Genomic DNA, 27,700 nt, shown 5'->3' with positions numbered 1-27,700 from the left:
TTCGTTTTTTTGCTATACCATTGGGTCTTTTCCATGTACATGTCCTGTTCTTTGGTTCGTGGACGAATGTTTTCATTATTCTCAGGTTACACAGGTGGGATTTGATATCTGTAAATCCCACCAGTGTATCTCCTCCACTGTTGCGACTGCCTATTCCAAAGCTACCCCACTGACATTTCTCCTATTTGCTTCTCACATGGGTTCGCGTATTTACACAATTCGTAAGTGGCCTACCCAAAACATTATAGGAAGCAAAATGGACGAGGAAATTTTTGCATAGCGCTATTCGATATAAGCCTTCGTTTCTGGCGCGGGGCAATACTCCACCAGGAGCATAACACAAAATAGAGGTGTGCGCCATGTATGGGGTGCTATCGGCCTAGGCCAGCTATTTGATCTGGATACTGCAGCCTGTTGACAGGTTCTGTGTTCACGTTTAAAATTACGGGGATGCGCGACGTGAAGTTCTCTCAGCGCAGTGGCTTCTTTGAGGGCAGAGAAAACTAGCCAACTCCCAGGACGCACCAGCTCAGCTAGTACTTGACATTTTGTTTAGCCTGAAAGGCTAAAATCACCCCTCCCCCCCCAAGAAGAAAACCTCCAGGTGCTCGCACATTTTTAACTGCGGTTCCTAACAAAAACAAGAGATTTTAAGGGACTTCGCAATACTCCCCATGAACGCTTTCACTGTTTCCTTCGCGTCTGAAAGCATTGTCAAAGCTACAGTTATCGCCAGCACGGAGCGGCACTGCGTGATTTGCTCGTCGCAGCATAACTATTCCCCTTCCGTTTCTGCTTTGCTTTGTAGCTTGTTTTCTAGAGCGGATATCGAATGCGTTTATATTGCTGCAGCATAAAGGAAGCGGCCAATGTTCACTAAATTGCTGTAATGACATAATTCGAGCGCTCAAATAACGCCAAGACTCTGGCGAGAGAGAAAAAATCTTTTGAGCAGGTTTACAAGTTACCTGATGGGCAGTAATTTCTGGTTTGAGCTACTTTGTGACCCTCTATTTTAAGTACTGGATGTGTTTGTTGACTACGTTCTAAAATATTCAAGATTTAGACAAAAAGTTGGAAAAAGTTTTGCAGGGTCCCTTTAATGCGGAATTTAGCCAGTATTGAGATTGCGCATTCACATTTTTACCGTCCGCCAACCAATACCCGACGTGCGAGTGCGTTAAATCTGGCGTGTAACGCCTAGTTATAAGTCACAGCACAAATAAAATTACTAGTTCCCGCACAAGGCTTTCCAATATTAGAAAAGGAAATCGTGTGCGCAGTCACCTTAATAAACACACGCAGACGCGACAGGTAGTAAGTCGCGCACGCTCCTGTCGGGTGCTGGGGGAGTGAGATATTATATATATATATATATATATATATATATATATATATATATATATATAGTAAGGAAATGAGGGGCTCCGTTAACTGTACTAAACTTCATTAACTGTACTAAAAAAAAGAGCCTAACCACACCCCTATGCCTCCTTTGGCGTCAAAGGATCAAAGCCCCTTTCCTTAAGAGAGAGATGGTTGAAACGAGAAGCCGTTTCGACCGTGTCGGAATGGCGCTCGATTCCGACCACGGTGTTTTTTTAAAAGCGAACCTTGCTTGGTTTCCCTGATGGTGATGTCGTAACCAGAACGCACTGCAGAAAAAACCAACCTTACATAATGGGAGGGCACATGATGATGATGATGAGGAGGAGGATGATGATGATTGTGATGATGAATTAAGAACAAAAAACGCTTCCCGTGGTTGGAATCGAAGCTGGGTCCCTCGCGTCATGAAGCCGACGTCTCTCTAACTGCGCCATCATCGTGTTTTCTTTGGGTTCGCCACTCGGGCATTGGCTTGGGAATTCGGAAGTTTGGATTTCGGACGTTGACGGTGGTCTCTCAGCTTTTCTCGTGATGAATTCGTTTGCTGTCGTCTGAGTTTGGGCTTCGACTCTAGGCAGTTTGTACTTTGATCATTGACGCCTTGACTTTGACTTTCAGGCGGTCTGCCTTTTGAGCGTTGACGCCTTGACTTTGATTACAGCGGCTTTGACTTTGGCACTTCGTCATTTGATTTTCTCACGCAAGAAACCTCCGCGTTTAAGCCATCGTCGTCGTTAGGCGGATGGGCTTCTGATTTTCCTTGAGGCGCTTGACGTGCCTTCGCTTATCATCATCATCATCATCATCATCATCGCTTTGTGAAACCCATTGTGTGAAGTTGGCTTTCCTGCAGTGCGTTTTGACGCGACATCGAACGCCATCAGTGAGGCATGAAAAACTTCGCTTAAAAAAAATCACGCATCTCCACGAAGTGAATCATGACGAGTGGGCGAAGCACTGGGAATCGTTCTTACCGTGAATAACCCGTGGCATTGCCCACTCGCGCATGTAAATGAGTGACAACGCGTGTGTACGGTATACACAATTCCAATCCAATCCGGTACAATTCAATTTAATCCAATCCAATCTAATCCATTTCAATCCAATACATTTCAATTCAATCCAATCCAAATCCAATCCCATTCATTTCAATCCAATCCAATTTAATCCAATGCTCCTCGCGCATGCGCAATACTGTGCACACTGAAGCCAAGCCCTGGACAGAGCGAGGCTCTAAGGTGCTTCGTCCCTAAAAAATATTGCGCTACATATTGCCGTTACGAATTGGAGCCAGACATATCGGTGGTTTCCGGTGAAAAATGTTGTCCCTCGGACTCCGGAAGGAAAGGGCGGTTCGTTTTTTAAACACACCACCAACAGATTTGTTTGCCCATCGTAAACCACCGAATGCTTCAAGCGCATTTTTCTTTTATTTCGCTAGAAGAAAAAAACTCACAAGCTGGGAAACGGAGTGCATCCCGCATTCACTGAAACCAATTTCGAATTCAAGTGTAGCCACCCTGTTTGGAAGAAAAGTAAATAAATGAGGGAATATTTTTTCGGGCCGTCCACAAGTAACGAAGGAAGCGACGGCCGAAGAGCGGGATACTGCGTCGTAAACTGGAATAGCGCACCCGCGGACTGTATTCCCGTGAATGTTTAAAGCTAGTATTTGCATCGAACGAACATTTTTAACAGTAACCTTTCCCAGCTTCATTCGGATGTCTAATTCTGTAGTTGGTCTTAAGAGAGGGATGACATAATAATAATAAAGAAAATGTTATTCGGAAGTTACGGTTAGCTCCCGTTTGAAAAAGAGACACAACCAGGGACAATAAAAAATGACAGGCAGTTTTTATGCTCCAACCATAGAATTTCGTGCGAAAGCAACTACATTGCTGCTTATAGAAGAGAGAGAGAGAGAGAGAGAGAGAGAGAGAGAGAGAGAGAGAGAGAGAGAGAGAGAGAGAGAGAGAGAGAGAGAGAGAGAGAGAGAGAGAGAGAGAGAGAGATGCTTTTATTTTGGCAGGACGACTCTGTCTAGGTAAGGCGGGGGGATGGGGAGCAGAAGGGGTAGGGGTGTCAGCAGCCTGGAGCATCTTGAACGTCTATTAGAGTTGTAGCAGTGAGACGGCTTATAAATCTTTGTTCGAAACTGCCTCGAGGGTATGTGCTAATCTGTCTGTATGTAAACACTTCCGTAGGCTTCATAGTGCTCAGAAAGGACTCAGAGTACACTCACAGAGTTCTCGTGGTCGACTCTCATACATTGCGCGCAAAAGTGATTGATTGATTAATTCATTGATTGGTTCTTGACTGACTAAACCAATTTTACAAAGCATGTCCAATACGCCTCGGCGAGTATGTACTCTGTCGACGAACTTGATTCGAGCTGCAGAGATCTACAAGTGTGGGCGTGAAACTACATGATCATTCATTTGTGCGTGTGCGTGTGCGTGTGTGTGTGTGTGTGCGTGCATGCGTGACTATGAGGCTTGAGCAAGCGCTCTTGTTAGGCCTATGGTGAGGCTTAACATTCGGCAGTCCTATAGCGCTAAGCTTATCCACCTACCAAGCAACTTAAAAAAAAAAAAAAACTAATGTCGTTCCACTCAATGTGAGAGCTGTCGGAAATGCAGAAAAGTGATTCGCCATAATGGGCTGTAGCGCCGTTATCCGCTCACTGCTACCACCCAATGCAATTCAAATTTTCCGCATTTGCAGCGCTCGCGTGCCCCATGCCTGAAACTGCGCCAGCGGCAGTTCTGTTCTTTTAGGGGCGAAGCACTTTAAGGCCGAGGCTTGTCCGGCGTCCGGCGTCCGTGCTCACGGCCCAGCACCATGTAAATGGAAACATCTGTGAACAGAAGGTCCACAGAAGGTTAACAATAACAAAATAAAAGGTTCACAGAAGGTTAGAGAGAGAGAGAGAGAGAGAGAGAGAGAGAGAAGAGAGAGAGAGAGAGAGAGAGAGAGAGAGAGAGAGAGAGAGAGAGCTCTTGGGGAGCCGTGCTGCGCATGCGCGAGGAGTATTGGATTGGATTGGATTGGATTGAATTGGATTTGGATTGAATTGGATTGAAATGGATTGGATTGGATTGGATTAAATTGAATTGTGTTGTATTGTATTGGATTGGATTGGAAATCGTTTTAGCAGCAGTAAGCACTCTCACGGGTGATTTACGGTAAGAACGATCCCCAGTGCTTCGCCTACTCGTCATGATTCACTTCGTGTAGATGCGGGAATTTTTTGGTGCTTGCTTTTCCTCCCGCAAGTGCCGTCGTTGCCCTTCCACTTCTTCTCGCTTACTATCGTAAAAACCAACCCAACGAGCATTCCTAACTAAATGAATGCGGGCGCTGCCGGTTAATTACGTATATTTCGCCTCAAATGTACCTACAGTTTCCTTTGCGCGAAACGACGGAGAGATGTATGACAAGCGCCAGCGGTTCACGAGTTTCGAACGCTTATGACTATTTAAAACGCTGGGCTTTCGAAGCCTCTGGGTTTCGCCGCGACGATGGCCGCTACAATGGAACGCCATGTGCTCTACTTGGGTCCAGCGAGCTAGCTACGACAAGGCGAGCCCCTATAGTGCTATGCACTTAAAACTCTTGTGCGTCAAAATTTCGGTCCGATGGTAGACAGCACTTAAGCCTAGAGTAAGGCGGCCAGCGCATAATCTCTCTTCCTTCCCGCTGCACAGCCAGAAGTACGGCTTTCTCCAGAGTGTCGGCTCGCCGATGTTGAGGCGCTAGCTCACTACAAAGCCACTGCGCCGCGGAGAGGATAAAGCCGAGGATTAGGTTATCGGTCTCGCCGACCGTATGTTTGATGGGAGCGAAAGGACTAAATCCCCCGACTGCACGAGCTCTAAGAGCAGGTTACGTACTTTGAAGCTAACTGATCCGGAGCGATATGAAAGGCGCTTTGGCGGGCGGTAACCAAATAGCTACATAATTTAGATTCCCAAGTCTGCCATGTGTACCGTGTATGTTAATTATCAGTCATTTTGTATTTATTTAGCGGCGCTGCAGTGCGGGCAAGAGATCGGTCGGCTGAATAATTATAGGTAACTGCGTTTTTTTCGGGCAAGGTTTGAAGTAGGGAAGAATAGATTGCGTCCTTGACACTCAAGTGAAGCGGACATCGTCAACGATTTGAATACGGTGAAGGAATTTCTCGGCTTAGGCTACTTCAAGGAGAAGGTTGTGTAACGGTGTCGACCGAACGATCGATATTACATGTTAATGGATATGTAATGAACGGGTCCACTCGGTAGAGTGAAGCGCGATATCTATCGGTCGGCTGAGTTCTGAGAGTAAAGCGCGAGACACATGGACGATTGGTGCATGCGATTGGCATGCGACTGATCCTTACGACGGTCGCCACGACTAGTCGTACGCGTGAATTTTGAGACATGCTCGAAAGTGCGTGTGCGATGCGTCGACGGCGCCACCTTATCGGCGTCGCGCCGCCCAATGTTTTCGCTCCATGGTTGCCTTCCTGTTTAGGCTCACGAGGGCCGATTTAGATATGTGCACGAGAAATCCGAGCAGGAAAATAAGACATTTATCAACCTCAAGTGAAAATGCATAATGCTATTACGTTATACATTGCATTTTTAATTGTTCAGTACAGCGGTGTGGGAAAATTTAGCACCCATGATTCCGCTCGCCCATGCTGTTGGTACCGCTGGCAACATGGGTCTGCCTGGCGGAGAGCGCACGTAGAGTGTACTAGAAGTTTTCTTCTTCTAGTACACTCTAAACTTCTAGTACACTCTAGCGCACGGGTCGGCGGCGGCAGCGGCTTAGAGCCGCTCTCCCGAAACACTCGGAATTGCCATTGGCGCCCCCTCGGGGATTTGAAAGAAACTTTCTCAGAGATGACACCTTCGGGCTCTCATTGGCTGTGGCCGCACGACGATCGCAACGATGGCATGACTGCATCTGGCTTGCAAGTCGCACGTCGTGAGCCTCTTCCGACCAGCGAACGGCGCCAAAACCGATAACAATCAGTCGTAACGATCAGTCGCATGCGAATCGCATGCACCAGTCGTCCATGTGCCTCGCGATTAGTGTACTGCCTCAGTCGACTTAGATAAGTGTGGATATCTCTAAGGAAGGATGCCACATGTCGCGTTTAAATGAACTGTGGCAGAAACTTGATCTGCTCACGAATTTTCACGCATCCCAACATGCTCCCTATTTCATTTGTAAGTACATCGCAGATTCACCTAATTAAGACATAGTTGTGAGTACAGGTCGCGATTGGATTAGGGCTTGAAAAGTTGTTTCTTAATTGGTAAAGCCGGTCCATTTAGTCGAGGCGATAGTGGTAGCGATAAATGTTGCTGCAAGGTATGTAGCATGAAGCTCAGCAGCCGCCGGTGATGTGGGGTGGGAAAGTTTGACCACTTGATTAATGCCAAAGCTTGATACTGGAATCACTGACGCCAAAGAATTCGCTTCGTCAGTGTATATGTGCGCATAATTTGCATAATCTTCATGCCTAAAGTACGCGTTATCTAAGCTGGTGCCAGCGGAGATAAGGCTTCGTAGGGATTTCGGTGGGGATCTCAGCTCAAGGCAGGCACCAGGATAGGGCCAAGATATCCTCAAATATGGCCTCGTGAAATCTTGACGCTCAGCGTTGTTGGTGGCAGGGAATCATGGGATGCAACTTGTCCTGCGTGGTAAGACGTAAGCGGCGCCCCTTCTGCAGTCGCAAGGCGTTTACTAATGACTCGCCTGCTTAAAAAAAATCGGGGGTTTTATGCGCCGTAGTTACTGATCTATGAGGCACACCCGCAATGGGGAGATCCGCGTTAGTTTAGACCACATGGCGATTTTTAACGTGCGCCTGAATCTTAACACACGCGGGAATTTTCGTTTTTCACTTCAATCAGAAAAATGGCCGCCGCGGACGTGGACAACGTCCAACCCATACAAAAATATTGTATGGTCGGCTATAGAAAATCCTTTTTATGGTCGTCTTTAGCTATTTGGCCCAATAATCTTTAGACTTTTCTATGGCTGTCTTTAGCGATTCGTATCGCCATTCCTATGGGTGTCTTTAGCTTCCTCTATAACCGGTTCTACGGCTGTCTTTAGCTATTCTTATAGACATTCCTATGGGTGTCTTTAGGTTCTTCTATGGCCGGTTGTATGGTTGTCTTTAGCTATTCGTATTGAAATCCCTATGGGTGTCTTTAGCTTCTTCTATAGCCGGTTCTATGGCTGTCTTAGGTCTTCTTTGGATATCGCTATGGCTATAGAAGAATCTAAAGACACCCATAGGAATGTCGATAGGAATGGCTAAAGACAGCCATAGAAATGTCTAAAGATAATTGGGCCAAATAGCTAAAGACAACCATAAGAAGGTTTTTCAATAGCCGACCATACAATATTTTTACATGAGCTGCAGCCAGAAGAGAATCACCACTACTTGAAACACAGCGACAGCAGCAGCCGCTGAGAAATTATTAACACGCGGCCATGCCGGCATATAGCCTTGCGGATCTCTAGAACTTGTCCTGTGGCACTCAGGTGCATTCTGTAATATATGCTCCGTGAACACTTCAGCGATATAGGGGGATTGCGAGATTGCGATTGCAAACACTTCGCCAGTTTTCATTCACAAAAGGCTTAAACACAGGCATTCAAGGAAAGCAAAATCAAGGGGTTTATTCATTCCATTCATCACATAAATGGCTACTATCTACGCTACTTCACCACCAGTAAACAGTTCACATACGCCGATCGAAAAACACAGCACACGCATTCCAACACCCTGGCTCACGCTTAAGTGACTCGCTCGACAGCCACACTACGCGGCACATTCCCCGCGAACGTCCGCCGAGACACAAATACCTACAGGTGCTGGGTAGTCCATAGAAAAGAAAGCACTCAGAAGACGTTCATTACACTCAGTACTCAACGCACACAGCTGCAAGTTCGGTGGCTAAAATGGAAATGCACTCTCAATAAAACAATGAAGATGGTCGCACACAATGCAATGATAAAAAAAAAAAAAACGTTTTTCCAAGTTCACTCAATTAGTTCCTTGTAAGTTTTCTCAGTTCGCGAAAAAATTATTTTTGTCACATCACCGCGGCCAAATCTTCATTTCTGTCTACGTTGCAGTGCCCATGTGGTGCAGGGTAGTTTAGAAAAGTATTTGTGAACACCAAAAAAAAGTCCTGCATTTCTCGCACTATAGAGTCTCTTCAGTTCGTAAGATCACTCACCCTAGAGTTTTGCGTACGATGAAATTCCTGTCACAGTATCGCAGGTATCCATTTTCGCATGACTTGAAGTTGATGTTGAATTAATCGTAACACTGTCACCGTAAACACCGAAATTCACGACACCAAAAAGCGACACATTTGCTTGGCGTCACACCATCTACACGAGCACATTGCCGTCGAGTCGAAATTCCCAGCACCAGGCAACACGTGCCATGCCCGCGCACATGAGCAAGGAGACGAAATGTGACTGACTGAGTACATCCAGGTATAAGCAGGTCCATCGCGATAGCAAATAGTGCGGAGATACATGCCCATCTTTCTATCTTTTTCCAACTTGTTTGCTGGTAATTTTTTTTGGTAAGTACAAGATCGTTTAACGTTTTGTTTTCTTCAACGGAAAAAAGTTGTATCTGTTTTCTGTACTCAGGGAACATTGTCTGTCACTAGCATTGCTGCGCGCAGGAATACTAACACAGCGCGGGCCGCACGGCCGTGTCCTTCGGTACCCATCGCCAAAACCAGTATGTCAAACAAACAAAAGAAAATAAAACAGGAAGCAGGGGTGTCCCCTCTACCCTTTCATCGCTTCCCAGAATTTCTTCACCGCGCCTCCTTCGGTCCGGCGTGGGTCGCTCTCCCCCTTTCTCAATGACTAATCTGAAAGTGGGGTCCGCGGGAGAAAGAATGCGGTTGTTCGCAGCTTCCACCATATTTCTGAGAGAGCGTACCCTGGGCCCCGAAAGTTATTTCCAATCTGCTTCGACGCTATGAGGGCCGTTTTCAGAGAAGCCCGCTTTTTCACTTGACCGCGGCAGCGAAAGGCCACAGAGGAATAATTCTACGAAATTGTACGCCTTTCGGTCAACGCTCATTTGCAAGCTTTGCGGACGCGCAGTATCCAAAGTTGCAACCTTAATTTGAGCGTTAATCAGTAGCTTCTTTTAATTGTACTTTTCCCGTATTGATGGTATAATAAGTACCTAACCTTATTGAACAAATACGTTCATATAACCGGCCGATCAACCTCATCATCGTTATCCAATTTGTGTTGTAGATGTAGCTAGGTAAATCATGAGTATATGAATTTCGCGTCATAAGTCATATTGAAACCAGCAGAATAGGATTTAATGGTTGCTCGAATTACACCTTTATAGGCTAACACTTTTCGATTAGCGGCTGGAAACTTGGAGCCGTATGTTACTATGTAGTTAGTAAAAGAAGCCTTTATGGATGCAGGCTTGTAATTCTGCGCCAAACGCTTTCTTATGCCGGCAAAATGTTGCTTAATTATCACACATCTAAAGGTTTACAGTTATATATTGTACTGTACCCAGCCGCAGAAGCTTTTATGGCTGCCTCACTTTAGCTTTAAAGCAAATTCTCTCCAATAGCCGGCAGAAGACATCCGTATGGTTCAAAGTTTGTAGACTTAGAGCTAAACAACGGCCCATAGCCAGCCAAATGAGCTTTTATGGCTTTCTCTCTATAGCTTTAGGACGAACTCTTTTCAATAGCTGGCAAAAGACAGCTGAATGGTTTGAAGTCTGTAGACTTAGAGTGAAACAACGGCCTATAGCCAGCCGAATGAGCTTTTATGGCTTTCTCTCTATAGCTTTAGGACGAACTCTTTTCAAAAGCTGGCAAAAGACAGCTGAATGGTTTTGAGTCTGTAGACTTCAAGCTAAAAAATGGTCTATAGCCAGCCAAAAGAGCTTTGCCGCGGCTGGTCTATAGAACTAAAGCCATACATATTTCTTTAGCTGGCTACAGTTACCTGAATAGCTGTGACTCTATAGACTAAACACATTAGGATGTTCTATAATCGTCTAAAGAGAATTGTATGGTTTACAGTCTTTAGTGCAGGATCTATAAAAACTTCAATAGCTGGCTATAGCCTAATTTATGCCTTTTTATGGGTGACCATAGAGACCCATAGGCAGCCATAGCTCACCATACATTTTTCAATAGACGCCCATAAGGCATTTTTGTATGGGAACGCACACCGCCCTTTCCTCCGAATAGGCAATCTGCCTGCCCCACGTCAGCGATGTGTCAGTATATATATAACAAGCAACTCGTGACATTTTTGCGTCGAATGGTCAGTTCGCTGCCAAATGGAAAGCTGTAATCCAGTCAACTTCTTTCGCGCGAAAGAAAGGACAGCTGACTCGGCTTCAGAGAGAGACATCATTCTCTTGGGCGCGCAGAAATGTTTCAATTCTGTCAACTCCGGCTTGCAGCCCAGCTTGAAGAAACAAGTAACAAGGGTTGCTGCTCCAAGTGCTACAGAATTGAGCGCGGGAATGCACGCAGGGGACGCCGTCAGTATCCCTGCTAAGTATTTATAAAAATAGCGGGATTATTGATTGTGGACAAAACTGGGGTGGGCGACTTTCCAGGGAATTCTATGCGGAGGACGCGCTACGCGTAGGTGGCTCGCGTGTCTGCCGAGGGACAACACAGGACGCGGCGGGAAACACAGGAGCAAACGGCGCGTTAAGATAAGGGAATTAGGCGGGACGGAGAACAGGTTCCCTTGGCGTGAGATAGGACCGCGCGGACGTCATTTAAAGAAGCGTTCGCCGTGCAGTGGACGTCCAGCGGTTGCTCCTGGTACTGATGATGATCGTTATGATGTTCATGACGTTGCTTGTGAAATTGATGATTATTATCGTGATAATCTCAGACGGGCTGGTTATCTTGTCAAATTCACCTCACCTCGCTCCCTCACCGCAGTGATTGAGTTTTCGCGAAGTTGATTTTTGACTCTAAGGTTGAAGTTAAGATCGTGGAGGAGCTTCAGGCTTGTAGCCTTAATGGAAATCTCTCCTTAGAAATGATACTGTCAATGGAAGGATTTCTTACTCTTTCGTCCTGCCAAGGTTCCCTTCATTCCGTTTATGAAGGTTGGCTATCGCGGTTTGACACCGATCTGATACATAGAGGTTTGTGAGCAGCGTATGGTTTCTGGAAACGGCTGCGATTCTCGTTTTGATCGACGCACCTGGAAACATATTCGCCATGCTCGGCTAGCCCCCTAGAGACAGTGATGTCTCCTCGATACATTCGGCCTGGTACGTTTTTCGGCTCAATACTACCTTCATTTTCAATTTTTCGCCAACGTCTGGTAAGAATAAGGCTTTTTTATAGGTTCAGTACGGTCGTACTTTCGCGTGAAATTGAATAATGCGACTGTGAAACTCCAAAAATTCGCCAATTTTGCCGCTCTGAACAGAAGTCGTTTAAGTTGATTGAGCTATTGATTTTGTAAGTTTGAGTGGTGGTTTTGTCCCTTCTAGATGGGTTTCGGCTACATGTGTTCACTTATTTTGGAGACTCGCTTGGCGCTCTTCAATGCAGTAAAGAAGAAACAAAAAAATGTCGGAACAGCGCATTCGAATGGACGTCGTCTTCATAACGCGAGGGACCCAGGCTCGATTGCAATCAAGAAAAGTGTTTTTGTCCCTTCACCCGCGACCATCATCCCCGTGAGAGAAAGTTGGCTTTACCGCGGAGAGTTTTGTGGTGCGCGCCGACACCACCACCAGTGAGACGTAGAAAGCTTCGATTTAAAAAAATTGAAGCCGTTCTACTCAATGTGAAAGCTGTCGGAAGGGCAGAGCAGTGATTTGCCATAATGGGCTGCAGCGCCGTTATCCGCTCACGGCTGCCACCCAATGCATTTCAAATTCACCACCTTCGCAGTGCTCTCGCGCCCCCTGCGTGAAACTGCACCAGCAGGGGTTTTGTTCTTTTTGCGATTGCTTTAATTTAGTATGCTGGAGCTGTTTTGCGTCATTTCGAAAGCGTATTTTTTTTTTTTTTTGCGCGGCTAGTGCCTTTCTGCGGGATTTCGAAATCGCCATTTTTTTCTTGTGCGGCTGGACCCTTTCTGCTGCATTTCGAACGCGCCATTCTTTTCTTGCGCGGCTGAAGCCTTTCTGTGTCATTTTCGAAAGCGCCATTTTTGAAGATGGTAGTCTTTCTTGGGCTTCTTAAACTCAGGAATTTTGGTCTGTCTGTCTGTCTGTCTTGTCTGTATGTCTGTCTGTCTGTGACCCGATTCAGCCACCCGGCCAAAGTAAAACAAGGCCTGCGCAATAGTTTTATATAGCCACAGCTGAATCTCCCCCGTCTAAGTCCGGTGTAATGTTCATACTTGTCAACATTATTGGACAAGAACAAGCCATTACGCAAATATAAGACAACGAAATAATAAACAAGTGATATTTGCAGTGTTCTTTTATAAAAAATCATAGATGCTTGATTTTTGCGAAATACTACATCCACTGCAGAAAAAAAAATCACTCCACCGTCAACAGTTACAAAACGTTCCACTAGGTAGGCTCCACGTTCTGGTTGGAACGCACGTGGACTAGGGAAACGCGGTACTATAAGCGTTGAAGTAGGGCGCCTCAATTCACGCGCATCTCCGCCGTCAGCACTGGCATCGCGGCACCCGGCCTGGAGGAGTGGAACGCGGTAAATTTAAATTGACTTGAGCAAAACTTGAGCGAGTTTACCTTAAGAGGAGGGAGACGGAAGAGGAATAGCATGAGAGGTGAGCGGGAAAGCGAAGGGAGGCATTTACTTGGCAAATGTCCGCAAAGATTACCGTCTTTTGTCGACATTTGCAATGAAAGGAGCAGATACGCGGCGTATTTTTTCTTGCGCGCCCAGTTTTTTCGCTGACTCTCGTAAAAACCAACCCAACGAGCGTTCCTAACTAGAGAGAGAGAAACATTTTTAATGAACAAGTGAGGTCAGCCAGGCGGGGCGCCCGACTTGCTACACCAAATGGGGGTGAAGGTGTGATGAAGATCAATGAAAACTCTCACTTACACATGAATACTCAAACACACAAACTCACACAAAAAGCACACACACAATCAGGCGATATAGTCATTTGTCTGAGAGTTCATAGCTCACTGATAAGTCCAGTGCTCCGGAGGAACGTTAGGAGCACTGTTGTTGCGCGACTTGCCATGTCGGTTGTAAGCCAGGGCCCAAGGAGGTGACTCGAAGATATCTGGGCGGACGCGGGAAGGCCCAGAGAAAGCTTTGCCGTGGTACGCTCAAGTTCGTAGCGAGGACATGCGCAGAGAACGTGTTTCAGGTCCTCGCGAACTGCACAGGTAGGGCACAGAGGTGAGGAAACTCGACGTAGTTTAAAAAGGAAATGCTTAGTGTACGCCACATTCAGTCTTATTCGATGCAGGACAGCTTCATCTCGCTTGCACAGACCACTTGGCATCCGAAATCGACACTCTGGGTCTATTGTGTGCAACGGATAGTAGGTATTATTTGGGTCTGTCCACAGCAATCGCTGAGAACTCTTGGCAAGCGATGACGCCAGAGTCGCTCCGTCTCGCCTTGTGAAAGGCACTGGCGTAATAATTGGGCTGGAATGCGCTGATGCAGCAGCTCTGTCGGCTTCGTCGTTGCCAGCCACACCGCAGTGAGATGGAAGCCACTGCAGAACAACGATGTGGCGGTTGTTTATTGCCTGCGTGTGCAGGCCATTAATTTCTTGAGCAAGCTGCTCTTGTGGCAGCACCATGAGGTGCTGAAGGGCTGCTCGAGAGTCGGTGAAGATTGCCCATGCCTGAACTGGAGCAGTTAAAATGTGTTCCAATGCAGCACGTAGGGCCGTAAGTTCAGTAACCATCGACGAAGTTTTGTGACCTAGTTTTGCAGTAATTTTTGTGTGGGTTGATGGGATCCATATTCCGATGGCAGATGACGTATCCATCACTGATCCATCTGTGAAAATGTGAGTGTAATTTTGGTAGGTAGTAGCAATGTGCTCCAATGAAAAGAATTTAAGAGCAGGCAGAGGCAACTTAGCTTTGCTCTGGATGCCGGGAACGGTTAATGTTATTTTCCAGGAGGCAAATCTCCATGGTGGCTGGGTATGCTCTGGTGGGCTCTGATACACTGCTGGTAATAAGGCACGTACCTCGGCTTCCGAGTCACAAGCCAGCGGATGGTCGACAGTCCTGGTCACAAACCGCAAGCGTGCACGAAGGAGTTCTTGCTGGCAGAGAACCGTTGGAGAGAGGCGCCTACTCTCCCTGAGAGTCCCAAGGGTTGAAGTATTTTTAGGTACCCCAAGGCACACACGAAGCACTTTCGCTTGTAAGCCTTCTAGTAGCCGTGAGTTCGTTTTTGTGAGAGGCTCGAGGGCAGGCAAGCTGTAGCGAAGCAATCCCTCACAGAGTGCATTGTAGAGCTTGATGAGAGACTCCACCGAGCAACCTCCCGCACTGCTGGAGATCATGCGAAAGATCGATGCGTACGCCTCAAGCTTGTGCCTCAGTTGTCGTATATGTGGGGACCACGTCATGTTCCTGTCAAAAGTCACTCCTAGAAATTTGTGGCTGTCAACGTAAGATATAGGCACGCCTCCGAGTTCAAGAAGATACCGGGAGAGATCACGCCTGGTGAAAGCTATCGCAGCAGACTTCTCCGCCGATATTTCGAGGCCACGTGCTGCCAAAAGGTTGCCATTGAATTAACTAAATGAACGCGGGGGCTGCCGGTTATATGCACAGATTTTGCTTGAAATGTACCTGAAGTTTTCTTCGCGCTAAACACGGGGAGATGTATGACAAGAGCCAGCGGTTCACGAGGTTCGAACTGTTATGACTATTTAAACCGCGACGTTTTCGAAGCCTCAGTATGACTCCCTGACCCCAGCACAGAAGGCTCTACTTGGGTCCGTTATCTCGCTCCGCCGCCTGATTCCAGCAGTCGCATCGACCGTTAGCGAGCTAAGACGACAAAGAGAGCCTATAAAGTGCTCTGCACTTACAACAATTAGGATTTTGCGCATCCTATCGAGGGAAACGGCTGCAGCTCCACTCCCACTGCAGCAATATGAAGACACGTAACATCGTATGGGCCGCTGATTTAAATCTACAAACACGCTGAACTTCGAGTAGTTCGTTTGAGGCGCTGCTCCGCTTGTCCTGCGTAAAAACGATTGCTTTTGCTTTTCTCACAACTTTCGCGACGTCACTCTCTCATGCCACGATCACGCTTAAGTCAGATGCGAAGCACGTGTTACCTTGCTACTTGTTTTGGCCGTGCCAGTTCTCAGAGTTACAACGTCGTTGAGGCTTTATGCTACCCTAGCCCCCACACGATGTCTAAGGAAACTCTTGATATTCCGCCTTGACCCTTATTCCCCTTCTGGCATGTAGCGTTCGTTTCTACGATGGATGTAAACGCGCCTCACCGGAAGCGCCTCTGGCAGCGAAGAAACTTGCCTGACCAGAACATACCTAAGAAAGAACGTGAGGAAAATGCGCTGATGCAGACAACAGGCCACCCCCGACACCAACAGTGACGTGAATCTAAAAACAGGAATAGCATTGCATTACGGAGGAGGGACATTAGACTGTGAGCAAGTGACCCAAATATGCTGGGCGTATTCTGGGCAGCTGTTGAAGGCACGCCGACCAAATTACCTTTTTTGTGTGTTTAGAAGTTAAATTCTCCTTGGGTTGCTCTACACACGCGCGGGGCCAAAAATTGTTCAACAAAAAGAACAAACAAAAACCGATGAAAAAATGTGTATGGCTTGGGAAGTTGCTTTCTCCGGAACACGGCTTTAGTGTGAACATTTACTGGACAGCAAAACGGTGTTGTTCACGTGCGAATGCCGTGGGTTGACCTTCTACCGTGACCGCGATACAAAACACGGGGAACGTGCTACTTGTTCTCGACCGCACATGGTGGAGAAAAGCTCTAGCATAATGATCACAGTTTGAAATGGCTCTGAATTTGAATATGCTGTAGGGGAGTGTTACAGTGTGTTGTCTGGAGACAACATAGCTGCTTGCTCGCTCTGTATGCTCAATATTATCGTCATCACTATCATCGCAGCCTTGGTCGCAACGCGGAAAATTGGTTGAAAAGCCAACTGTTAACCCTGATTATTTCCACAATCAGCGTTGTCAACCCGTGGAAACGTAAATCTAAGTGGTTATAGAACTTTATATTAAAAAGGGTGGACCACTGGTCACAATGGGGAAAGAGCATCGAGGGAACTGGGACTGATGATGGAACAAACGTTTATCAAAATGGTGGTTGCAACTCTGGTCGGCTTTTTCAGTTCAAGAAACCGTGGTCATCAGCTGGACTTCCACGAGTCGGGGTTGAACACGGAGACAAGAAATGCAGGAATTTCACAAGGACTTGGTCTGTTGAAGGCAGATAAAAGTATCAGTTCTGGATCAGTTATCCAATATGGCGGACAGAAGATGTTGATAGTTCTGGGGCGTGTTCAGCGTGGATTCGCTATTGGGACATCCGGTGAAGGCGCCGCTGTAACCACTCGTGCTGGAACTTTTTGAAGTAGGCGAAATTTGCTGTGACGCGGAGAGTAATTTGGAGATATGAATGTGCAATACCCGGCAAAGGCTGGACATGACCGAACCAGGCGAGCAAGTTCCGATGGTGTATGGCAGAAAAGGACATCACGGGTGTAGTCAGGGGGCGTACCATTTGCGATCGATGTCGGTGCTTGTTTATGAAAATTTCGCTCGGGGAAGGGGGGGGGGGAGGGGGGGAGGTGACAGATAATCGACGGGTTAGTTAGTGCGAAAAAGCTATGAGCCTACTCTGGCCGATTTTGCGCAAGTACAAACTTTCGTTGAAGCGGCCCGTATTATCTAGGCTATAATTTGCTTGCGGAAAGTTCGAAAAGCGGAGGCGTAGCGGATTCCATGGTGCTAATTAGCCAGCTTGTTAATGATGGACTCTAAGCCAGATCACAAACGCCGATTTTAGCAACCAATTCTTTCGACAGGCAAAACATTTGCCTAAAGCTTTGAATGGCTCCATCAGTTGTTCTTCAGAGAGAGAGAGAGAGAGAGAGAGAGAGAGAGAGAGAGAGAGAGAGAGAGAGAGAGAGAGAGAGAGAGAGAGAGAGAGAGAGAGAGAGAGAGAGAGAGAGAGAGAGAGAGAGAGAGAGAGAGAGGCGGACGGACGGACGGACGGATGGACGGACGGACGGACGGATGGACGGAAATTTAACTTTTAGGGCGTTGAATAACAAAGCACCTGCGTGTCAACATTGAAACTGTAGGGGATCAGTCAGTTACATGATGAGTGCTGTGGGAGACAATCTTCTTTGTACAATGCTTTTCAGGACATGGAATTGATCGGCTTCCTTATCAGTCTCTTCAAGGAGTACTACCCGTGGGCGCTAGGTGAGTTTTCCTGCGATCTTCTTTCACAATCTTGATTTTGTCATCGCATCGTTATGTCGAACTTTTGCAACATGTGCAAGTACGCGACTATTTTGCTGGACGCTTATAAACACTCAGTAAGACACAATTTGCGATTCAAAGCATATTTCTAGGTACATAGAAATCAAGAACTGCACTTTTTTCCCTTATGCGCGGCATTCCCGTTAGAAATTAATGGTCGGGATAATGTTATTTTTTCTTGTAGCTACCAAACTTTAGAGTAATTCAGTAAAGAGATCAAGGGTATAATAACTGGCCAGAAAAAACAGACTTGCGATGGCCGACAAAAAGGAAGAATTTTTACTATAGAGTTAATTGATAGAGTTTTGGGGTCTTTTTTGAGATTTGAACGCTTTTAGTTACTTTCAAGGCGTGTATCTCTGGAACATTCTTTTTGTAGCCATTCACCAGTTAGCATGCGACTTCCTCAAATCTCTTGCATTAAGTACAAATTTTGCGCCGACATGATTGGTGCACTTTAAGGTTCAGTGTTTTGTTTTATAAAATTTTATTCATGCCTGGTGCTTGCCCCGTTGGCATTGTTCTCTTGTGTTCCAGTATTTTTTCGGCCTGAAAATAATGCATAAGTTATCCCAGTATCAACCTGTCCAACTTTCCGCTCTAATTGTATAGAGTTTCTCGTGCTCGCCGGAGGGATGGATCAATACCAAGCCCTGGCAGTTGTTTTTCAGATGGAAGCGAAAAAAAAGGGTTCCCACATTCCTCGCAATCGGTGTGTGAAGAACTGGTAGCGGGGAGTACGTAATGTTGACGCATAATTAAAGGAGAACCTTGTACGCTGCGTCATTTGAACATTAAAATGTTGTAACGAACCCTGAGACTGCTTATATTTTGTTTGCATTGTAAACTTCATTACACAAATCAGCTGATTTTAGAAGTTACTGGTTTGCTTTTATATTCGCTAGCCGAGCATGCGTCACGACTTTTCTTGAGAATGAATGAAGGAAATGAAGAGTTTACTTTTTTTCAGACAAGCTCGAAGTGTGAGTGGGAAGTGCGAGGTAAGGCTTCAAAAGGTGCGAGCTAGTTTCGCCACATAAGACGCCGAACATTAACGTACAACAGGATGTAACCCAGTATGTCCAGTGCATAAATGCGTATCCAGTGGTTCTGCTTCACTGATTTTCTTTTGTGCGCACAGGTTTTATCATGGTTTACGACATGCCCTGGTTGTTCAACAGTGAGTACATTTTTATTGACGTATTTCTAAAGAATGAGTCACTTGCGTTATTAGCCTGCGGGCAGGTTAATTGGCATATATGACACACACGATGTGCGCATGCGTGTCAGGTTCGCACGTACGCATGCCGGCCCACGACTTCGCTGGGATGTAGTAGCGTGTCATTTGCGGTTGCGCGCCTCTCAGTAAAAATTTGATGAGTGATTACACTGGTTAGCACCAAATTAACGACATACTGATTTAGCCGAAGCTGTTAAAGGTTGGGTAGTTTCGTCTTAAGGAATCGGCAGGCCTAATCGGTCCAAATCTGTTCAAAAAACATTTTTTTTTGCGGCGCTCTTTAACATTCAAACGACAACTTCATTCTGTTTTTCCGCATTCCTGACACCTCTGAGATATGGGCTATCAGATTTAATTTTATTGAAATAATCTAAATATTAATGAATTATTCTTCCAAAGTAAAAGAGAAATAACTGCGGGGGGGGGGGGGGGGGGCTGCTGCAGCATGATCGCCCGATGGGATACTTCTAAGGTACTATCGTGATACATTGAAATACGAACAACGGAGCACGTGACTTTCAGTACATGCAGCGCATCCTGGTGACGGGCTGCGTGTGCGCAGTATAAACAAGTGGCGACAGTTCATGAGTCTCCTGGCCATTCCTCACTGAAGGGCAATAACTTTGCTTACCAGCAATTCTGCGCCCTGTCCCTCCAGGCTACTGAGGATACCGCACCGTCCGTCCCTCTACTGACTTTTCAAGATATTACACAATATTACCGGTTCGAACGACAGAACTTCCCTCCTCCACATCCTAAAATCTCAAAAGAAGAAGAATCCCTACTTCGCCGACTGCAAAGCAATACCTCCCCTCACCCAGTCTGCCTCCATCGCATGTTCCCAACGCAACTTCTGGCCGAATGCGAGTTCTGCTTACAACCCGGTGCTCTTCCTCACATCATACTAGAGTGTAAACACAGCCCCAACCTCCTCCCTCTTCCATCCCACCTTCCCACCTCTGAGCTGTGGGAGAACCTGGTGACCAGCAGCGATCTGGACATCGAGACACTTTTGGCCTCCAGAGCGAAGGCTGCCCGCTCATCACATGGCTTCCTGGAATAAAGAACAACTCCCACTTCAGTGGCTCAATAAAACGTTTTTCACTCACTCACTCACTCAACCTCGGTATGGAAAGACCATCGTCTTTTCATCGTCTGTTGGGCGCTTGGCATGCGATGAAAAAATAAAAGAATATAGCTGCGCGTGCCGTTTTCACTCAGCGCAGCGAAGAAGTTAGATAACGCTCGCGTGAGCGGCCGCCGAACGCGGCGGGTAGGCAAGCCAAAGTGCTATCCCGAACGATAGCCTTTTCATACCAACGTTGGACACGAACTCTTGTAACTTGTTCGTACTGCGCATACGTGGCTCGTCGCTAGGATGCGCGGCAGGCACTGAAAGCCACTCACTCCGTTGTTAGTATTTCAATGTATCACGATTGTACCTTTGTCAACTGCGCGATGAATAGGAGCACAAATCACTCGTGTAATGCTTCCCCACCCACCTTGCTTCGCTTGATTTATGCGCGCGAGCGACAAACCGAAATCACACAACCTTGCTGCTTTCGAAGGATATATGTATGGTGTTTTTATAGAAAGATGCTTTTAACATTATCTGGAAATAATAAACGTTGCGAGAAGTGCTAAACTAGAATACTTACAGACACTTAAGGTAAGTATTCTTAGTTACACTACTGTTAGAGTATTGAATAATATCAACGATGGAAAAACTTTCTGTCCTGACTGCGGGCTGTGTTTGTGTCTGCTCAACTAAACATAAACAAAATTTGGGCACGCACACCATTGTGATGCAAGCTACAAATCTTCGATAGGCAGCCGAGTAATGATGTTCCGAGTATAAGACGAACGACGGTGTTGTACTATGCCCAAACGACTATAAGCGCACTTCAGTCGAGGACCTAAGTGTAATCCGTTGAGCCGTCAACCTGACCTAGGGCGTCTGCCCGTTTCGCCGCTCTGCTGAGATGTGGAATACAGTCTAGTCCACTTATAACAATATCCAAGTGCCAAGGAAATCCCATCGTTATAACGGATTATTTTTATAAGCGGGTTGCTAAATAAAAAGACGGAGGAGAGCTCAAAACATTTCATTTGCAGGCAAGCAAGGTTGTACTGCTACCTATTTGTGGAAAAGAAGCCATACTCGGTCAGCTTTGTTTGCTGCACATGAAGCTGGCGCATATCTTTTTCAAGAGCATCTATAGGTGCTTCACCTAGCTGAGCAAAGGTTCCTTGGTGGAAACGAAGTCCCTGAGAGACTATCATGCGTTGGGCCTCCTGCGAAGGTGCTACCCGAGTAGGCCGTACAACCGCGTCGTCAGAGTTGTCACTGCCACCGCTGTCCGCAGCACGTATCCGCGCAACGATCGCCTCTTCAGTGAGGCACTCAGACGTTTCCAAAACATCGGCCCTGACTAGGCGTTCCGGTGTCCACCCCTAGGTGTGACAATTTACGCCTGCTGGTGGTCTTTCCTTTCCTTTTTCTTGACAATAAATTCATTCATTCATTCCCTGACTTCTGATCCGCGGAAAAACGGACGTAGTTGAAGAGGCACCCAGTGAAATTCAAAGCAGCAGGCAAGGGGGTGGGGCTAAAGCGGCGGCATCGGGAGGGGTGTTTTGAAGGATAACTGTTCCCCTCCTCCTCTCGCTTCCTCGTAAGCGGTGCAGTTGACTCGTTTTCTGAGGGGTGGACGATGCAAGGCGCATCGCGGCGCATGGCGTCGGTGTGGTTGGCGTGGAGAGCCGGTGGCAGCTCGCATTTTCGGTGCTTGCTGTAACCTGATTCAATCGTTATATCTGATATCGCGGCACTGGGGCATTGTAATAAGCGGTTTATTTTCCCATGGAAAGCATACAAAAGCGGACGGTGCCATAGTTGTTCATCGTTATATCCGATATATTGTTATAAACGGTATCGTTATAAGTGGACTCGACTGTATACAGACGCCATAACCTGATCGAGCAGGTGTTTCTCGTCTCCTACTGGAGCTTTTGCAGTCTACAGGACAAATTGATGACTCTCCGTGTATTTGATACGACATGGCGCCGCGTAGGCGCATAGGCGAAATCAATTGTCTGCAGTTTTATGCAAGGCTAACTCTGCCTCAACAAACAACACATACTGCTACTACTACTACATCAGCGCTCACGCGAAGCGTCCCTACTGTGACAGCTTGCATTGTTACATTATGGGTGCTCGCACTAATGAATAGGCTGAAGCGGGCGACGTGGCCGTAAGGCATAATTAGGCAGTTCTGCGTTGTCGAGTACTAATGCGCACCTCCTCTTATCTTTCATCTCCCCCCCCCCCCCCCGCCCCCTTCCTCTGGCGACCGCAGCGGCTTGGAAGGCAATCAAATCGTGGGTACCGGCCGAAGGCGTGGAGCGCATCAAGTTTGTTGACAGGAACACCATCACCAACTACATATCGCCCGAGAATCTGCCCGAGTACATGGGAGGCACGGTAATTTGTACTCTCGTACGCGGAGTGCGCCACTCGGCGTTCCCCCGGGGTCCGCACTGAGTGGCATAGTGCCCGCAGTTCATACGCGTGAGGCTCGCAGCGAGCCAGATCGCTATCGTCCCCGCGGGCACGAGAGAACCACTCGACGCACAACAGAGTGCTTTGCATACTCCATCTGAGATTTTTTTTTAGCTTATTCGTGGCTTTTGTCGCTATCTTTTCTCTTTGTATGGGCACACGATGTCTTTATCGGGACTACTGTTGGTTTTGTGTATACTCGTAGCCGAGGTGTTTGTTGTCTAGGGGTCTCGAGCTATAGTTGTTGCGCGCTACTAGTCAAATAACAAAGGCGTACTGACATTGCTAGAAATGGGCGCGAACAGGATAGGATGAGCATACCTTACAAGTTTATTATTTATTCGAAATACCCCTGAAGATCTTCAAGCTGCAGATGGTATGCTAATGGGGTGGGCGATCCAATCGAAATAAAGCGACATTTCACAGGGAAAAAGAGAAAAAAAAAAACGCAGAAAAACCAGTGCATGCGCGGAAACAAATTTTGAAAGTAACGGGAGAGTAACATATGCCCGAAATTAGAGGTAAAAAGTAAAAGGAACGGAAAAAATAATCTCAGTACAAGAAAAAAATGCAAAAGTTGAAACAGATATTTCTGGATCACGATGCCGCGTTGGCTAACAAGTCCGAGATTGTGGGATAGGTATGTAACACCAACCTGTTTTTTCTAAAAAGAGATTTAAATTCTTGGCCTTCATTAACTTCTGCTACACCAAGGGCCGTACACGCAGTGCACACAATGAGATTATTTTGTCTTATTGGCAGCTCCGTAACTCCGCAAAGTTTCTCCCCCCCCGCTTCGTACAAAGACGCCATGTTACGCTTTAGCGAATTTTGGTGTCTAAGGGATTAGGTAATGGGAGTTGGGGAAAAGTATGATACATCCAATGGTACATCCAATTGAATATAAAATTAAAGTAAATGGTGAAGGCCACAGGTCTCGACGAAGTTTCGTACAGCGAGCAGTTAGGCCAGCTTTAGCTAGATGGCGCCAGCGCCACTCTCGCCACTACTGGCCTTTTCCAGTTTAGGTTTCGCCGTATACAGACTCCCATAGTACGCTCGGGTCGTTAACAAAAGGGTATAGGCGCGAAGAAAAGTCATAATTTAATATTGGGGGCGCTCATGTTGATCGTCGCGAAAAGGAACAAAACGTTTGCGGAAGCGCTCCAATGTCCGGAAGTATGTGAATTATCCGGTGCGGCACCACCAAGCGTGAGTCAGTCATTCGCTGCCAACCGTTGAGGTTCCCTCCATGGGCCTCATGTGTCGCGCTTATTACGGCAGGTAAATTAGACGAAGCGTGGAGGAGGAGGAGGAACAACTTTATTAAAATCACCGGCAGCTAGGACGTGGCCGCTACGTCGCGGAGACCTGCCTGGTGCCCGGGCCTACTCACGCTTCCCAGGTGGGGTTGCGTTTTCGGGCCGCTGGCGTGCCAGGGCAGCCTTCGCCTGCTGGACGGCCTGGATTTGTGCACTGCATTCTTTAGCGTTCATGGCTTCTGTGATATCAGAGGGCATAGTTCCTTGCGCAGCCTCAGCAGGCTGTGTCCTGCAGTTCCAGAGTATATGGCTGAGTGTCGCACGCGCACTGTCACATACACGGCACATTTCACTTTCGTATACACCGGGGCACAGATGTTTTGCAAGCACTGGGGTAAGGAGCGATTCGGTCTGTAATTGTCTGTAGAGAACTGCTTCTTCCCGATTTAGATTTGGGTGAGGTGGCGGACGTCGTCTTCGGGTCTGCCGGTACCACTCCAAGATTTCCCCGTATGTGGTGAGGGGGTCGGGCATCTCTACGTCGCCGGACGGGTCCGGTGAGGAGGCCAGACTCGTGGACGCCGCGCGTCTGGTGAGCTCGCGCGCGGCGGAGTCGGCCTCCTCGTTCCGGTTCGTCAGTCCGCCGCGGAGGCGCAAGGGACCTACGTGGGCGGGGAACCATCGGAGTGCCACCGGCAGCCCGTTGGTACGCGCACTGCACAGCACTTTCACAGTGTTTGGGTTCACTTGGTTGGTTGCGTATGCCAGCATTGCCGACTTGGAGTCACTTAGTACCGTGGTTGTTTGCGGGTCCACGATGGCCAAGGCTATAGCCATCTCTTCGGCTTGCTTCACATTCTGCGCCTTGAAGCTGCTAGCTGACTTTACTGCACCGTCCGTGGCCGCCATCGCCACGGCAACGTAGGTATTGGGTCTTCCCGGATAGGCCGCCACGTCCACGTAGGAAGCGCCAGTGTCTGCGGCGTACGTAGATGTGAGGGCCCTGGCCCGAGCGAGCCGTCTTTCTTTGTTGTGTTCCGAGTGCATATGCTTGGGCAGCGGGTGCACGTACAGTCTCTCGAGCGTGCCCTTAGGCAGGGAGGCTGCGTGGTCAGACTGGAGCTGCCTTGGTTGCTGCTGTGGGCGCAAGCCCAGGCGCTGTAGGATGTAACGGCCTGTCCGGGTGGTGGTCAGCCTCTCGAGTTGTGCTGTTTGCTGTGCTTCGGCAATCTCCTCTAGGGTGTTGTGTACCCCTAGTTCTACGAGCTTGTCTGTGCGAGTACAAGCATATAGCCCCAGGGCTGCCTTGTATGCTTTGTGGATGAGCGCCGCAATCTTCCTTCGCTCGGCGTCTTGCCAGTTGTGGAAGGCCGCGACGTACGCAATGTGACTGACGACGAACGATTGAACCAGGCGCAGAAGGTTTGCTTCTTTCATTCCGGCGTGGCGGTTGGAGATTTTGCGTATGAGTCGAATGGCCGCCGTGGTCTTCGCCTCCAGCTTGTGGATCGTCAGACCGTTCCGTCGATGGGCGTCGAGGTAGAGGCCTAGGACGCGCAGGGTCTGGACCCGTGGGATGGTGGTACCGTCTCTTGTGTGTAGTCTTATGTTGTCAGCCGCGGAAGCGCATGGCTTGCGTTCTCGATGCGGTAGGATTAGGAACTCTGATTTGGCCGGCGAACAGACCAGACCCGTGCCTTCTAGGCGGGTCTCCACTACTTCGATGGCACGTTGCAGGGTTTCTTCGATGTGGCCATCGCTTCCCTTCGCTACCCAGAGCGTAATATCGTCGGCATAGATGGTATGACCAAGGTCCGGGATGCGTGCGAGGTGGTTGGCCACGTCGATCATTACTAAGTTGAACAAAATGGGGGAGATCACCGCGCCTTGCGGGGTCCCAACACTGCCTAAGGTCTTAGGTGATAGTTGGGTGTCTCCGGCATGGATGGTTGTGGTGCGGTTTGACAGGAAGTCTTTGATGTAATTAAATGATCTTTCACCCATGTTTAGCCGCGAGACCTGGGTCAGTATCGCCGCGTGGCGGACCCTGTCGAAGGCGCTTTGTAGATCTAACCCCAGCACCGCTCGATTGTCGAGGGTCGGGGAGTCGACTACCTCGTGTTTGAGCAGTAGCATCGCGTCTTGCGTGCCTAGCTTTGCTCTGAAGCCCACAAGGGTGTTGGGGTACAGTTCTGCCGTTTCTAGGTATAGCTGCCATCTGTTCAGTAACACGTGTTCGAGCACTTTGCCCACGCAGGACGTGAGCGATATCGGACGAAGATTGTCGACGTGCGGGGGTTTGCCAGGTTTGGGAATCAGGACCGTCTTTGCTTCTTTCCATTGTCTAGGTAGCCTGCCCGAACGCCAGCACTCATTGAAGCAACGAGTGAGCGCTGTAACGCCCGAGTCCGGCAAATTTCGTAGCATCTTGTTTGTGACGTTGTCGGGACCAGCCGCCGACTTGCAGTTGATAGTTTGTAACACCGCTCGTACCTCCCACTCTTCAATGTCCCGATCGAGAAGGGCGTTCTCGTCCCCCGCGTATCCCGGTAACGCCTCGGGTGGGGTGGCAGGCAGGTAACGTGCATCTAAGCGTTTTCGGACTTCGGCTTCTCCGAGCTCTTTCGTGGCTCGGTGCAGGGTTCGTGCCAAACTGTGGCGTTGCGTACCCTTGGATTTAGTCTCGTCAAGTAGGTAGCGTAGGAGGTTCCAGGTGCGGCTCTTATGCATCTGTCCGTCCGCTTCCTGGCAGACCGCGTGCCACTGCTGCCGACACAGAACGGCGCAGTGCTTCTCGATCTCGCGGTTGATCTTGGCGATTTTCTTTCGTAGCTTGGTGTTGTGGCGCTGGCCCTTCCAGCGCCGTCGTAAGGATTGACTCGCCTCGATCAGGTGCGCCAGGCGACTGTCGACGTTAGCAACGGATTCGTCCGTTTCGATCTCTGAGGTGGCCGTTTCCGTCGCCGTCCGCAGCGCCTGCGTCCACTGCTCGATGTCTTCAATGTCTGTCGGTACGCTTTCCATGGACGTGCGGAAGGCGTTCCAGTCCGTGATGTTGTGCTTGCGCGTATTTGGGGCCTGCATTGCCGACCGTAGTGGCACGAGCACCTCGACGATGAAATGATCGCTGCCGAGGCTCTGTCCCGTGTTTCGCCACCGGGCGTGCATGCCGTTGCGAGCGGGTCTGTAGAGCGTGAGATCTGGGTTCGTGTCTCGGTGGACCGACGTGCCGATGCGGGTAAATGCGGCGAAGTCGTTGAGTATGTGAAATCCGGCGTCTGTGGCTTCGTCCGAGAGGTTTCGCCCTTTGGCGTTGGTCGCGGTGTAGCCCCAGTCTTGGTGGGAAGCGTTAAAGTCACCACACAAAAGTATCGTATTGTCCGTGGCCAGCTGTCGGGTCTTGTGCATGAGTGTGCGAAATCGTTGTTGGTAGTGCTTGGGATTGCTGTAGATGTTGACGATGTACGTGCTTTCTTTGCGCTTCTTGCCGGTAACGAGTTCGACGACGCAGTGTTCGATGGCACTCTTGCTCAGGAGCGCATGTTCTACGAAGGTGATTCCCTTGCGCACGAAGGTACATACCCCCTGGCTGGTGCCTTTCCCGGCCGCGCGAGCGCTAGGCGGGCTGGCATGTGATCGATAGCCAGGGAGGGTGGGAGGTGCTTCGCTGTGCGTCTCCTGGAGAAGGATGACATCGGGTGGTCGTGGGGCTTGTT

The 27,700-nt window shown here is 48.2% G+C and overlaps 1 protein-coding gene across 1 annotated transcript in view; it reads left to right on the top strand.

The window, feature by feature from the left end:
* The window catches only part of LOC144169891 (motile sperm domain-containing protein 2-like), a gene marked incomplete in the record, with an annotated part of 92,020 nt that overhangs the window by 34,259 nt on the left and 30,061 nt on the right, over positions 1–27,700 (top strand). The window contains 3 exon segments of the mRNA XM_077699313.1: positions 17,800–17,860; positions 19,062–19,100; positions 22,520–22,644. Coding sequence (XP_077555439.1) covers positions 17,800–17,860; positions 19,062–19,100; positions 22,520–22,644 — 225 coding nt within the window.

The sequence above is a fragment of the Haemaphysalis longicornis genome, unplaced genomic scaffold (genome assembly GCF_048455015.1).
Source record: "Haemaphysalis longicornis isolate Haplotype H1 unplaced genomic scaffold, Haemaphysalis longicornis Haplotype H1 scaffold_2, whole genome shotgun sequence".
Taxonomy (NCBI): Eukaryota; Metazoa; Arthropoda; class Arachnida; order Ixodida; family Ixodidae; genus Haemaphysalis; species Haemaphysalis longicornis.
This window is presented reverse-complemented; position numbering and strand designations above follow the sequence as displayed.